The sequence below is a fragment of the Zophobas morio genome, unplaced genomic scaffold (assembly GCF_036711695.1).
Source record: "Zophobas morio isolate AGI-343-1 ecotype UQ-CSIRO unplaced genomic scaffold, CSIRO_AGI_Zmor_V1 ptg000016l, whole genome shotgun sequence".
Classification (NCBI taxonomy): domain Eukaryota; kingdom Metazoa; phylum Arthropoda; class Insecta; order Coleoptera; family Tenebrionidae; genus Zophobas; species Zophobas morio.
Genome location: NW_026972121.1, coordinates 591,638 through 606,349, shown reverse-complemented (window position 1 = coordinate 606,349; position 14,712 = coordinate 591,638). Strand labels below are relative to the sequence as shown.

Below are 14,712 nucleotides of genomic sequence, written 5' to 3'. Positions count from 1 at the left end.
TTCTGGAAAGTCGTAGTTTTTCCGAATCTATTATTCCAATTTAGGAAGTCTTCCCGTTCCTCCTGCGGCGGTCGATTAGTCGAAGTGGCGTCCGAACGCCCTAGGGGACAACCTCTCTTTCGTAAAAACGTCCGTTAGCAATTAAAATCCCACCAATAAATTTCATCGAGCACGTATTGTGTGATCTGGAGTCGATAAAAAGAACGCATCTGGGGTTAACCTCTATCGGATTTTAAATCCGGCTAGCAATAATGAGGTTTATTCAATAATTCAGCATCCCATCCGACAGAGCCTCTTCTGCCGAAAATCCAATTTCGCGGCTTTTTGATTTTTAAACACAAGTAAACATTAAGCGCATTCGGCCGTTTGATATAATATTCATAAGCAATTTGGCGCGTCTCGCCGAGGACCATCCGAGTATATTGACCCTTTTTCTTACCAAGTTACCCATTTTCCGGATAATTTTTGCATAAATCAGGGTTGGGTTCTAATTAATTAAGACTAGAAAGCGCGGACGATTAATTTTCGAAATAAAGACGTGGGTTGAAAGTGGATAAATAGGGACTATTTGTTTTGTCAGAAGAACGCATACAGAAAAAAAACGTGGAGAAAGAAAGTCCGACAAGTAGATATTGATGATTTGCAGGGAAAACTATTAATCTTTTGAGTAATTGGGTATAAGGCAACAAAAGAAAGTTTCTGTATTTTCCGGTGAGTTTTTCACGGGAAAATTTTATAAATGAACTAGTCGGAAGATGCATTAACGTGATTGAATAACCGAACCTAAAATCCACTATTTGGCCGTTTTGGAATTCTTTGTGCACTTCACACGACAGTGGTGTCACATTACAAAATACGACATCGCCGAGTAAAATTTTTTAAAGCGACGCCGACGACCCAACTCCGGGTAGAAAAATTGCGAAACTACATGCGAACCGCCAATTATCCACACTTGATATTTTCGGCTGTCAACTAAATGAAAAAATGACGAGCTCTGATGGCGCAGATAATATTCGTGGAATTAATATCAACTGCGATAAATCAAGCCGATCGATCTGGAACCCTCCAACAATCACGAAACGTTTTGTTACAGAAAACTTTTAAAGTCACCACAATATTTGTCTTTTATCATGTTAAGCCCACCCTTGAGAAAAACACCAAAGTGGATGCTTTTAAGAGAGGAAATGAACTATATTATTCGAAATTGCTTTCGCAAGAAACGGTTCGCAGACAACTTTCTGTTTAAAACGAATTTTAGACAATGACGACTCTCGGCTGTTTTGTTCGTTCTGTACTATTCTGGGCGCTTGTAAGCGCTGCTTTTGTCTAGTTTTCTCTTTATTATTATTTTATTCTAACGGACAAAAAACATACTCTTGCATGTATAGCAGACATTGTTGGGGTAATTATTGGAGTTATTGCCGAAAATACTGCACGCAATACACAAACTTCCAGAAACAGGTTTTTGCTTTTATTATTTGATTTTTATTGGCCCCGTACTAATTTATGCCTCCCGGAATTCTGTCTGAACAGACTTATCGATTTCGTTTTTTCTTGTTGTTGAACCCGAAACGTCCACGAGGTCAAAAATATCACAATTATCGTACCTCATTTTTCATAATTTTTTTACTATTTACGACCACTGAAAAAATAATATTCAGGAATCGCGTTTTCATTGTGGTTTGAAAATTATAACACTGAGAGCGGAATGCTGCAAGCAAATTTACAACATTGTTAAATCTTGGAGGATCTCTGTTGTTGATTTCGTGTTTTATTCAAGTATTAGCTTTACAGTAATTTGATCGGTAAAAAAATAAAAAATAACAGTGTAGAGCGTTTTAAATCTTGTTGATGAGAATTCTGAGTCGTAACTATTAATCTTCTAATTTATCGTCAGTGCATACTTCTGATATTAATTGGCCTATGAGGCAGATGAGGCAATGCCTCAGCAATGAACTACATACATGGCCAATAGATTTTTTTAATATGTTGAAAATCATCGTGAAAAGTTATTGTTATTTACCACAAATTCGGATTTTTGCCTTAAATAAGTATGAAGAAACGTGAAAAATTCCGAAGAATCTGTGAGAATCTAGAAGAATCTAGAAACATCTAGAAGAATCTGTAAATCTGCAGGGATCTGAAGCGATCTGAAGATATCTAAAGGAATCCGAGAGAATCTGAGAGATTCGAATAGAATCAAAGGAATCTGGGTGACTCTGAAATTTGGAAATTCGGAAAGAATCTCGAAGAATCTCGATGAATCTAGAAAAATTTGGAAGAATCTGGAAGTATCTAGAAGAACCTAGAAGAATCTATAAGAATCCTGGAGAATCTGGACCAATCTGAAAGAGGCTGCAGGAATTTGAAGAGATATGAAAAAAGTTGAAAAGATTGGGAACGATCTGAAAGGTGAAAAATTATTAGAATCTGAAAGAATAAGCTCTAAATTTTACTCTCCATTTCCATATCCCTAAATGGTAACTAGACTTTCTGAAATGCCTATTCATATCGCATAGATCATGTTAATAAAATATACTGAGAGTCATATGTTTACGATGTTGCGATATATACGTAACGTCTATGTCCATTTAATGCGTTATATTGGCGTTTAAAATAAAACGTAACAGATACATCAAAATATAGAGAATATAGCGACATACTAACACAACGTTATGATGATGTACCAGCGAGCACGTCTCTAGTCTGAAACAATGTGGATGTCACCAGTATGTTCCACGCATGGGTCACTGTTGATTACATTACATAGCACAGGGAAAGCAAATGTACGCAGTTTGGGATGTAACAGCTAACAAGATCGTAGACAGAGTTAAGTGGCATTAACATCGCTACGACGTAACTGTGTTTACTGGGAATTGGAAAAAACTGAAAGAGTCTCAAAGAATCTGAAGAAATCTGAAGCAATCTACAAGAATCTGAAGAAATTTGAAGGAACCTGAGGAAATCTACAAGAAGAGTTTGCAGGGATCTGAAAAGGACTGAACAATTTGAAAAAACAGACTCGGAATGAATCTGAAGGACTCTGATAGAATCTGAGGGAATCTGTGAGAATCTAGAAAAGTCTGGTAGAATGTGGAAGAATATGGAAAAGCCTGCACTGATCTGAAACGATCTGAATAAAATTTGAAAGAGTTTTGAGGACTCCTGACGATGTTTTGAAACAATCCGAAAAACTTCGAAAGAATCTGAAACAATCCGAAACCATCTAAAAACATCTGGAAAAATCCGAAAGAATCCGAAATAATTGGAAAGAATAAAAAAGAATCCAAAAAAACACGGAAGGAAGAGTCGTAAAAAATGAAAGAATCTGAAAGCCTGTGAAACAATCTGGATGAATCTGATGGAATCTAAAAGAATCTGAGGGAATCTGAGAAAATCTCGAAGGTTCTCGATGCATCTAGAAAAATCTGGAAGAATCTGGAAAAATTTTGAACAGTTTACAGGATCTGAAACGATTTGATAGAACTGAAAAACTTGAAAGAATCTTGAGTATTCCCGACGGTGTCCCTAAAAGAATCTGAAAAAATTCGAAAGAATCTGAAGAGAAAATTAGAAAGAATCCAAAAGAACCGGCAAAGAAGGATCGCAAAGAAAATGAAAAATCTGAACAATCTCAGAGAGTTTGAGGGATTCTGAGAGATTCGGACAGAATCTGAAGGAATCTGAAGGAAGCTGAGGGAATCGGAGACAATCTAAATAAGAGAATCTGGGAGAATCTCCAAGAATATAGAAGAATTTGGAAGAGTTTGCAGGGATCTGTAAGGATCTGATCAATCTAAATAGGACTGAAATTTGAAAAAACAGAGTCGGAATGAATCTGAAAGACTCTGTGAGAATCTAGAAAAGTCTGGGAAAATGTGGAAGAATTTGGAAGAGTCTACACTGATCTGAAACGATCTGAATAAAATTCTTAAAAATAATCCGAAAAACTTCGAAAGAATCTGGAAAAATCCGAATGAATCCGAAAAAATTTGAAAGAATAAAAATAATCCAAAAGAAACCGAAAGGAAGAGTCATAAAAAATGAACGAATTTGAAAGCGTATGAAAACATCTAGATGAATCTGATGGAATCTAAAAGAATCTGAGGGAAGCTGAGAAAATCTCGAAGGTTCTTGATGCATCTAGAAAAATCTGGAAGAATCTGGAAAATTTTGGAACAGTTTGCAGGGACCTATAAGGATGTGAAACGATGTGAATAGAAATGAAAAATTTGAAAGGACCCACGGTGTCCCTAAAAGAATCTGAAAAAATTAGAAACAACATGAAACAATTCTAAAGCATTAAAAAAAATTTAAAACAATTCAAAAGATTCTGAAAGATAGAATCAAAAAAAATCCAGAAGAACCCGAGAGGAATCTTAAAGAAAATGAAAAAATCTGGACAATCTAAGAGAATCTGAAGGAATCTCGAAGAATTTTGAAGGATTTCAAAGAATCTGGAAGCATCTAGCAGGACCTAGAAGAATCTATAAGCGTTTATAAGCATCTAGAAGAATCTTGAAGAATCTGGACCACTATGTAAGAGTTTGCAGGGACCTGTAAGGATCTGAATCGATCTGAATAGGACTGAAAAATTTAAAAAAACGGATCGGAATGAATCTGAAGCACTCTGATGGAATCTGAATAAATCTAGGAGAATCTGTGAGAATCTGGGAGAATCTCCAAGAATCTCGATGAATGTATAAAAATCTAAAGAATCTAGAAAAATCTGGAGGAGTGTGGAAGAATTTGGAAGAGTCTGCAGTGATCTAAAACGATCTGAATAGAACTAAAAAATTTGAAAGAATCTTGAAGACTCCTAACGGTGTCTTCGACAGAATCCGAAAAACTTCGAAAAAATCTGAAACAATCCTAAACCATCTAAAAATATCTGGAATAATCCGAGAGAATCCGAAAAATTTGAAAGAATCACAAAGAATCCAGAAGAAACCGAAAGAAAGAGTCATAAGAAATGAAAGGATCTGAAAGCGTCTGAAAGAATCTGAAGGAATGTGAAAGAATCTCGAATGCATCTAGAAAAATCTGGAAGAAACTGGAAAAATTTGGAACAGTTTGCAGGAACTTGTAAGGATCTGAAACGATCTGAATAGAAATGAAAAATTTGAAAGTATCTTGAGGATTTCCGACGGTGTCTCTAAAAAAATCTAAAAAAATTCGAAAGAATCTAAAAGAGAAAAACAAAAAGAATCCGAAAGAACCCGAAATGAAGAATCGCAAAAAAAATGAAAAAATTTGAAAAAATCTCGAAGAATTTTTAAGACTTTCGAAGAATCTGGAAGCATCTACAAGAACCTAGAAAAATCTATAAGCGTTTATAAGAATATAGAACAATCTAGAAAAATCTTGAAGAATCTGGACCATTTTGAAAGACGCTGCAGAGGATCTGAAACGATCTAAAAGGTGAAACATTTTTAGAATCTAAAAGAATTGGGAGAGAACTGAAGGAATCTGAAAGAATTCGAGGAAATCTGAGACAATCTAAGAGAAATTGAGAGATTCGGAAAAAAACTGAGAGATTTTCTGAATCTGAAGGAATATGAAGGGATCTGAAGGAATCTGGAAAAATTTGCAACAGTTTGCAGAGACCTGTAAGAATCTGAAACGATGTGAATAGAAATGGAAAGTGAAAGAATCTTGAGGATTCTAGACGGTGTCCCTAAAATAATCTGAAAAAATTAGAAAAAACATGAAACAATTCGAAAGCATTCAAAAACATCCGAAAGGATACAAAGAAAATTCGAAAAAATCTAAAACACAGAATCGGAAAGCATCCACATGAGCCCGAAAGGAAGAATCGTAAAGAAAATGAAAAAATCTGGACAATCTAAGAGAATTTGAAGGAATGTCGAAAAATTTTGTAGAATTTCGAAGAATCTGAGAGACTCTAGAAGAAACTAGAAGAATCTATAAGCGTTTAGAAGAATCTAGACGAATCTTGAAGAATCTGGACCAATCTGAAAGAGGCTGCAGGGATCTGAAGCGATATGAAAAAAATTCAGAGGTTTTGGAAGGATCTGAAACGATCTATAAAAAAGGTGAAAAATTCTGAGAATCTGAAAGAATTGGAAAAAAAACTGAAGGATTCTGAAAGAATCTGAGAGAATTTGGGAGTATCTGAATCGATCTGAATACGACTGATAAATTTGAAAAAACAGACTCGGAAGGAATCTAAAGGACTTTGATAGAATCTAAATAGATCTGAGGAAATCTGTGAGAGTCTGAGAGTATGTCCAAGAATCTCAATGAATCTAAAAAAATGTAAAGAATCTAGAAAAATCTGGAAAAATTTGAACAGTGTGCAGAGACCTGTAAGGATCTGAAACAATCTAAATAGAACTGAAAAATTTGAAAGGATCTTGAGGATTTCTGACAATGTGTCGGAAAGGATCTGAACAAATTCGAAAAAATCTGAAACAATCCGAAACCATTCAATATAATCCGGAATAATCCAAAAAGATCTAAATAAATTCGAATGAATTTGAAAGAGAAAATCAGAAAGAATCCAAAAGAATCCGTGAGAAAGAATGGTAATGAAAATCTCGAAGAATTTTGAATAATCTCGAAAAACCTAGAAAGAATCTGGAACATTCTAGGAGAAGCTATAAGAATCTAACCAGGATCTGAAGTTATCTGGAAAAATTTGAAAAGTTCTGTAATGATCTGAAACGATCTGAAACGTGAAAATTTTCATGAGGTTCTGAGAGAATTGGAAAAAATCTAAAGGAATCTGAAGAAGTCTCAGAAGGAACGTGAAAGAATCCGAGAGAATCTGGAAGAATTTGGAATAACCTACAGGAATCTGAAACGATCTGAACAGAACTAAAAAAATTTAAAGAATCTTAAGGACTTCGAGCGATGTCTTTGAAACAATCTGAAAAACGTCAAAAAGAATCCAAAAGAAACCGAAAGGAGGAGTCGTAAAAATGAAAGATTGTGAAAGCGTCTGAAAGAATCGGGAAAAATCAGAAAGAATCGGAAGGGATCGGAAGGAATCTGTCTGGATTCTAGCAGTCATTCTAGAATATAGAAAAAGAAGAATCTAATAGAATCTTGATAAACTTGCAAGAATCTGAGAGAATTCAAGAGAATATGGATGAATCTAGAAAAGATTGGAAGAATCTGGGATAGTCTGCAGGGATCTGAAAGGATCTAAAACGATCTGGAAAAATTTGAAAGGACCTGAAACGATCTGTAAGGAACTGAAAAACTATGAGGAAATCTAAAAATTTATGGAAAATTTGATATTGATATTTTTCCGGCGAAACGTTGTAAAGGAAGTGTAGTGAAGGATAAACAACAAAAATTAAGACAGATCTTTTCCGAAATTCTTCATATTATGATTAATCGAACACAAATTAGATTTTCTGACAGAACAATATATATTTTCGACTTGCTTAATGTTTGTAAAATTTCAGTTTCAGTACATAGCAAATTACTTACAAGGTTATAACAAAAATAACAAAATTCCCACCGTTCGGTACTTTAACATGTCGATTTATCTCTTCAGAGCACATACGAAACGTTACAACAAAATCCCCAAACGTGATCACTTCAATAAATCGCTTTTCATTCGTGTGTCTTTTGACTTACAAACCTTATTCACCGTTCACAAGTTCCCTTTGAGTCATGTATGAGTTGATATCGGGCAACCCTCTTTGATAAATAATCTTCAAACACTTTGCGTTCAGATCGACTTCATGCAGCCAATCGAAGCTGATATAGCAACATAAATATGTCCCAGGAAGGGACCTAAGGAAGCTAACAGGAAGTACAATTCAATTTCCGTTTAGTTTAGTCCGGTCACTTAGACGACTTGTAAATTCCGGGTCTACACTTGATAACTTATAATTAATGCGTTTAGAGGCGACGAAGTTCCTCAAGCACTGCACGAGTTGCCAACTAAAAACAGCAAAACAACAGCAATTGTGAAATTGCAACAAAAGTTCGACTGGGTACAGTGAATTCTTTAGCAGATGAATGCACTTCGCAAGTTATTGTAGTCAAGTTTTAATTAGACGAGTTTATATTTCGATAAAACGTTACTCGACTGCCTGGCGCTGAGCGCTCGGGAGTCGTTGAAATGTTCATACTTTGTCGGTGTTATATTTCACAAAAAAAATTTAAGAAGTTGGATCCGTGGGGACAACGACGACCTGCATTTGTTTCTTTGTTAACCTGCTTTACGAAAAATAAATTTTTAAAAAAGATGAAAACTGAGAGGCGGCACATGTTCATGATCACGCAGACATTATTGATTTATGCCGTGGCCGTTTTGATATTTTCATTTCATTAATCCTCACCGAATTACAGGTTTACAATAAATCAGTGGTGTAACAAAACAGACTAATGCATATGCACAATTAAATAACTAAATACCATAACTACCGGCCCCTACCCCATTCGGAATAATATTTATATTAATCCGACCAATTTAATCTCCATCCACACAAAGCCCCATTTTTAATTATTCTCATTATTACAATCATTAAATCCCCCTTGTCGCTATAAATCCCCTCGTGACAGTTTTTCCGCAGCCTGAGTGAAAAATAATCGTAGTGCAGACTTTTTATTTAAAATATTTCACGTGGCACGTGTTTGTAAAACGATTCGACGCACCTGTTTAGGCTTAGTGTCATCCTTGCATACGACTCTCTGTCGTTTTCCATTTTCTCCCTATTATTCCGTGCCGGAAAGTCTTTGAAATATGGCAGACCATACCACTGCACATCTAATAAATCTCACGCCGGAGTCATACATCACCGCCTCCGCAGAGCATCCATGAATATTGACATTATTCTGAAATAGTTTTCGGTTGTGGAAGGAATTCTTGACTGCTAAAATGTGACCGGGGGTTTATAATTTTCTGACTGATTTATTAAATGTACATTTAAATTTGTGTCTTGGGGATCGATAGCTCTGATCAAGGCGAACGAGCTCCTCAGTCTTCAGCGTTACAAAACATAATACGTGTGTAATTTTTGTTTCAGGATGTGGTCGCTCCGAGTATGACAGCGTTTCATCAACGAGGAACCAAAGAAGATCAATGGGCAAATACGGGGACTACACCTGCGACGCTCCGTGGGAGCTTATAGAATCCGCTTCCAAAACCATGATGAATAGACAAAACGACAACGTAGATTTCGTCCTGTGGACGGGGTAATTAATAATATTTTAATATCTAAGTGCGGATGCTCTATTAACTTTCAAAGCGAAAAGCGGTGCTTTTACTCTAAATTTCGCTGTCCTTGCTCGTAAACTTTCCATCAAATTAGAATTCAAAACTAGCTCCAACTCTCGAGAACACTTCCAAACATTAAACTTTCAAAATGTCCGAGAATACAAACGTCACAGAATCTAACAATAAAAGAGAAGAGCTACATCTTAAATATGTATCGAGCAATAAAACTAAACACAATTCGACCATAAAACTTTCCAGAGCGTTCAGGACGTTATTTACTCTCCTGATAAAATTCAAACACGTCGGTAGATATGTTTGCGAATTTCATCATAATTAAGGCTCGCACCGCAGAGATCGGATTCCGGACAAAGAGGTTAATTAAATTCTGCAAATTTTGCATTATTAACTATATATATTGCGATGCAGCTGCAATTGCAGTCGAAGCATTTCCGTATATCGCAAGTTTGCGGGAAACGGACTTAGTCTTGCGAATTGTTTATTAATGCCAATTACTGCAGCGGAAGCTTAGTTGCCTATTCTATCAACTGCTGCAGTTCTGTGTATTTGAATAAAGGATGAAGTTACGGAAAGGAGGCGACCGACAAGCTAAGGAGATTCCGTAATTAAAGGAACAAACTTGGCAGGTTTTAGCAGGATAAGGCAAATTATTTCATGATTTGTAGAATTCTACGAATTATAGACGGAAGAGTCCAGTTTCGACACCCCTTATAGTCGTAGGTGAATCATTATGTTAATTCATTGCTTTGAAAGCTATCTCCTCAAATCCTGGCATCCGCGATTGTTTAGCTTGGCGCATTTGTCATAAGAACAAAGCCTTATTAAAATAAACTTAAATCGCAGTGAAACTAAGAGATCTGAAAGAGCCTTATTCCTCAAAGGCGAATTAGCTTCGTAATGCGAAAACTTGAAACCATTTGATATCGAGAGAGAACGTAGAGCTTTCACACGTAATAACAGCCCAAACTTCCTCAACTGCCTCTCCCTATAAATAGAAATAGAAAATCGCCCGTTAAAACTTTAAGCCGTTTAGTAAATCCGTGCGGCTTTTTGGTTATTAGCGAAGAAATTCAATAAGATAGTTAAACGGCTGGGAGAAAGTTCGAAAGCTCCACTAAAATAATTAAAAAATTACCCGGAAAATTTGCATAATTTTCATGGCGTCGTTAAACGACAGCAGAACTTCCTGTTTTAATCAAGTTTCTGCAGAATTTTATTACTTGGGCGGATATTTTGACGAGGTTCATCGGGAACTATTACACTGAGCTTTTTTCTGCGGAATTTTCAAAGTAACAATAATTTCATTCGCCTCGGGTTTGCGTAATTGGGTTTGTGCGCCCAAATTCAGAACCACACTCATCCTGCACTTAACGAAATTATAACTTTTCCAATTTGTGTGTCATGAACGTTATCAACTTTTTTTCAGGGGCGCTGCGAAACGAATTTGGGTCACGTGGATTATCATCAATTATGTCGGGCCGGCTCAAAGCGAGCTAAATTAATTTTGCAATTTTCACGTAGAACTTAACAACTAACAGACTTCGAAAGTTTCACATTCATCAAATCATTTTTTGATTTTATAGACAACCACTTTGAATTTTGTAAGTTGGCCATTTGACATAGTAAAATTCAGTCTTCATCTAATCAAAAAAAAACCGATGAAATCCAAAAGCGGACGTGAGTGGGGTTAGTTTTACCTTTTTGTCCAGATTCCAATGTTTATCTTAAACCCAATTTTTGTCCAATAAAATGAGTGATCAGAAGGAAAGCCGGGTGGGTGGGCGGGGCCATTTTGAATTTTTTTTAAGCATAAATTGGGCCACTTCACGAAAAGTAATTCAATTTTCATCTCATATTAAATAAAAAAATTAGTTGAAAGTTATTTCGACAGAACTTCCCTAGCCCCTAAAGTACAGCCGAACATATACAACTTTGACAATTCTTTTATTCTATCTTTGTAATTAGTTTTTCCATATATTTTTTTTTGATAACGTCATTAACATTTTACCAAGGGCACACATATCAGTTTAGTATTAGAGTTTTGGCACCTTAGGAATCCTCGAAATCTTTGAAATTTAGAAAAGACTTTAAACTTTCACAGAATTTGGAATATTTTCAAAAATTCAGTATAATGTTTAGAATTTCTGGAAAGGAGTAAATTTTGAAATTTCCAGAAATTCCAGATTTTCTAAATACAATAAAAATATCAGCGTTCGGATATGCCAGAATTCAACATTTTCCCCGGTTTTCAAGATTTCTAAATTAATAGACCCCAAGATCATTTAAATTTTTCAAATTTTTGGAATCTCTGAAATCTTTAGAATCTCTGAGATGTATAAGATAATAAGTACGGTGTTCAAGACCCCTAATACTTGTACGATTTATATGAGTCCTTAAGAGTATCTAGCGAATCTTTAGAATTTTCGAAAGGAAGAATCGTAAAGAAAATGAAAAGATTTGGACAATCTAAAAGAATTTGAAGAAATCTCGAAGAATTTTGTAGAATTTCGAAGAATTTGAGAGCATCTAGAAGAATTTAGAAGAATCTATAAGCGTTTATAAGAATCTAGAAGCATCTGGACCAATCTGAAAGAAGCTGCAGGAATCTGAAGCGATATGAAAAAAATTGAGGGGTTTTGCAAGGATCTGAAACGATATAAAAGGTGAAAAATTCTGAGAATCTGAATGAATTGAAAAAAAACTGGAGGAATCTCAGAGAATTTGAGAGAAATTGAGAAATTCGGAAAAAATCTGAAAGATTCGGAAATAATCTGAAAGGACATTGCCTCAATATGAAAGGCCCTGAAGTAATTTGAAGGAATGTGAAGGAATCTGAAGGAATCTGGGGGAATCTGAGACAATCTAATAGAATCTGAGAGAATATCTAAGAATCTGGAAGAATATGAAAAAGTTTTCTGAGATCTGTAAGGATCTGAATCGATCAGAATACGAATGAAAAATTTGAAAAACAGACTTGGAAAGAATCTAGAGTCTATGAGAGTCTGAGAGAATGTCCAAGAATCTCAATGAATCTAAAAAAATATAAATAATCTAGAAAAATCTGGAAAAATCTGGAAAAAGGATCTGAAACGGTCTGAATAGAACTAAAAATTTTAAGGAATCTTAAGGACTTCGAGCGATGTTTTCGCAAGAATCTGAAACACTTCAAAAAGAATCCAAAAGAAACCGAAAAATCAGAAAGAATCGGTAGGGATCGGAAGGAATCTGTCTGGATTCTAGAAGTCTTTCTAGAATCTAGAAAAAGAAGAATCTAATAGAATTTTGATAAACTTGCAAGAATCTGAGAGAATTCGAGAGAATATGGAAGAATCTCGAAAAGACTGGAAGAATCTGGGACAGTCTGCAGGGATCTGAAAGGATCTGAATCGATCTAAATACGAGTGAAAAATTTGAAAAAACAGACTTGGAAAGAATCTAAAGTCTATGAGAGTCTGAGAGAATGTCCAAGAATCTCAATGAATCTAAAAAAATGTAAAGAATCTAGAAAAATCTGGAAAAATCTGGAAAAAGAATCTGAAACGATCTGAATAGAACTAAAAAATTTGGAGGGATCTTAAGGACTTCGAGCGATGTCTTCGCAGGAATCTGAAAAACTTCACAAAAGGTTATTCAATTTTCATCTCATATTTAATAAAAAAATTGGTTGAAAGTTATTTCGACAGAACTTCCCTAGCTCCTGAAGTACAGCCGAACAAATACAAGTTTGAGAATTCTTTTATTTTATCTTTATCAATCAATCAATTTTTCCATATAATTGTTTTTTTGGTAACGTCATTAACATTTTAACAAAGGTACACATCAGTTTAGTATTAATAGATTTCTTAGAGTTTTGGCACCTCTGGAATCCCTGAAATCTTTGAAATTTAGAAAAGATTTTGAACTTTCACAGAATTTGGAATATTTTCAAAAATTCAGTACAAATGTTTAAAATTTCTAGAAACGAGTAAATTTTTTTAATTTCCAGAAGTTCCAGATTTTCTAAATGCAATAAAAATATCAGTCTTCGGATATGCCAGAATTCAACATTTTCCCCAGTTCTCAAGATTTCTAAAATTAATAGACCCCAAGATTATTTAAATTTTTGGAATTTTTGGAATCTCTGAAATCTTTAGAATCTCTGAGATGTATCTTAAGCCCACTTTTTGTCCAATAAAATGGGTGATCAGAAGGACAACCGGGTGGGTGGTCGGGGCCATTTCGAATTTTTTTTGGACCACTTCACATAAGGTAATTCAATTTTCATCTCATATTTAATAAAAAAATTGGTTGAAAGTTATTTCGACAGAACTTCCCTAGCTCCTGAAGTACAGCGAAACAAATAGAACTTTGAGAATTCTTTTATTTTATCTTTATCAAACAATCAATTTTTCCACATATTTTTTTTTTTTTTTGATAACGTAATTAACACATTAGCAAGGGCACACATATCAGTTTACTATTAACAGATTTATTAGAGTTTTGATACCTTAGGAATTCTCAAAATTTTTGAAATTTAGAAAAGACTTTGAACTTTCACAGAATTTGGAATATTTTCAAAAATTCGGTACAATGTTTAGAATTTCTAGAAACGAGTAAATTTTTGAAATTTCTAGAAGTTTCAGATTTTATAAATGGAATAAAAATACCGGTCTTCGGATATGCCAGAATTCAACATTTTCCCCAGTTTTCAAGATTTCTAAAATTAATAGACCCCAAGATTATTTAAATCTTTGAAATTTTTGGAATCTCTGAAACCTTTAGAATCTCTGAGATGTATAAGATAATAATTAGGGTGTTCAAGACCCTTAATACTTGTAGGATTTATAAAAATTAAAGGAAGCATTCTTCAGATTTTTACGTTTTTTTTGAATTTAAGGTTTTTTTGTTTTGTTGAGAGTCTTTGGAGTCTTTAAAATTTTTGTCAGGTTAAAAGTTCATGCGTTTTTTTACAAATTATAGAATCTTTGAAATATTTGGTACATAATTTTAAAAACCTTTTTAATACTTCCAAGATCCACTTCATACAAATAAATCAATAAAATAAATAAACTCTCTATTTCTTCCCACGCCTGTTCGTTGACAATCCCATAGTCTATAATTGATCCTCCACTATCCCCTACGTACGTCCATTCCCCTTCTTCATCTCCTTCCTTGCTTCCATTCAAAATTTCCCATCCCATTTCTTCTATTATCTTCCACAATATTTTCCCTTCTTTGTTATTTACTTTGTCTTTTGATCCTCTTTTCTCTCCCTTTTCTTTATCTATTATTCTTGTCCCCTTATCGTCCAGTCTTGCGTTAAAATCCCCTCCTATAAGTATTTTTTCATCTCCTTTTTCTTTTGTTTCCTTTTCTACGTTTATCTTGATTTCCTCCATTTTCTTGCTATAAACGGTTATTAACTTTGGCTTTCTCTTCTAGTATCTCTAGGATTTTAAAGATTTTTGGATCTTTAGAATTTTTATCATCTTTCCAATTTTTAAATATTTGAAGCC

General features: G+C 34.6%; 1 protein-coding gene across 1 annotated transcript in view; it reads left to right on the top strand.

The window, feature by feature from the left end:
- Window positions 1–14,712, top strand: part of LOC135129479 (acid sphingomyelinase-like phosphodiesterase 3b) — a 266,257-nt gene that overhangs the window by 155,584 nt on the left and 95,961 nt on the right. The window contains exon 3 of the mRNA XM_064056628.1: window positions 9,009–9,177. Coding sequence (XP_063912698.1) covers window positions 9,009–9,177 — 169 coding nt within the window. The remainder of the gene's footprint in view (window positions 1–9,008; window positions 9,178–14,712) is intronic.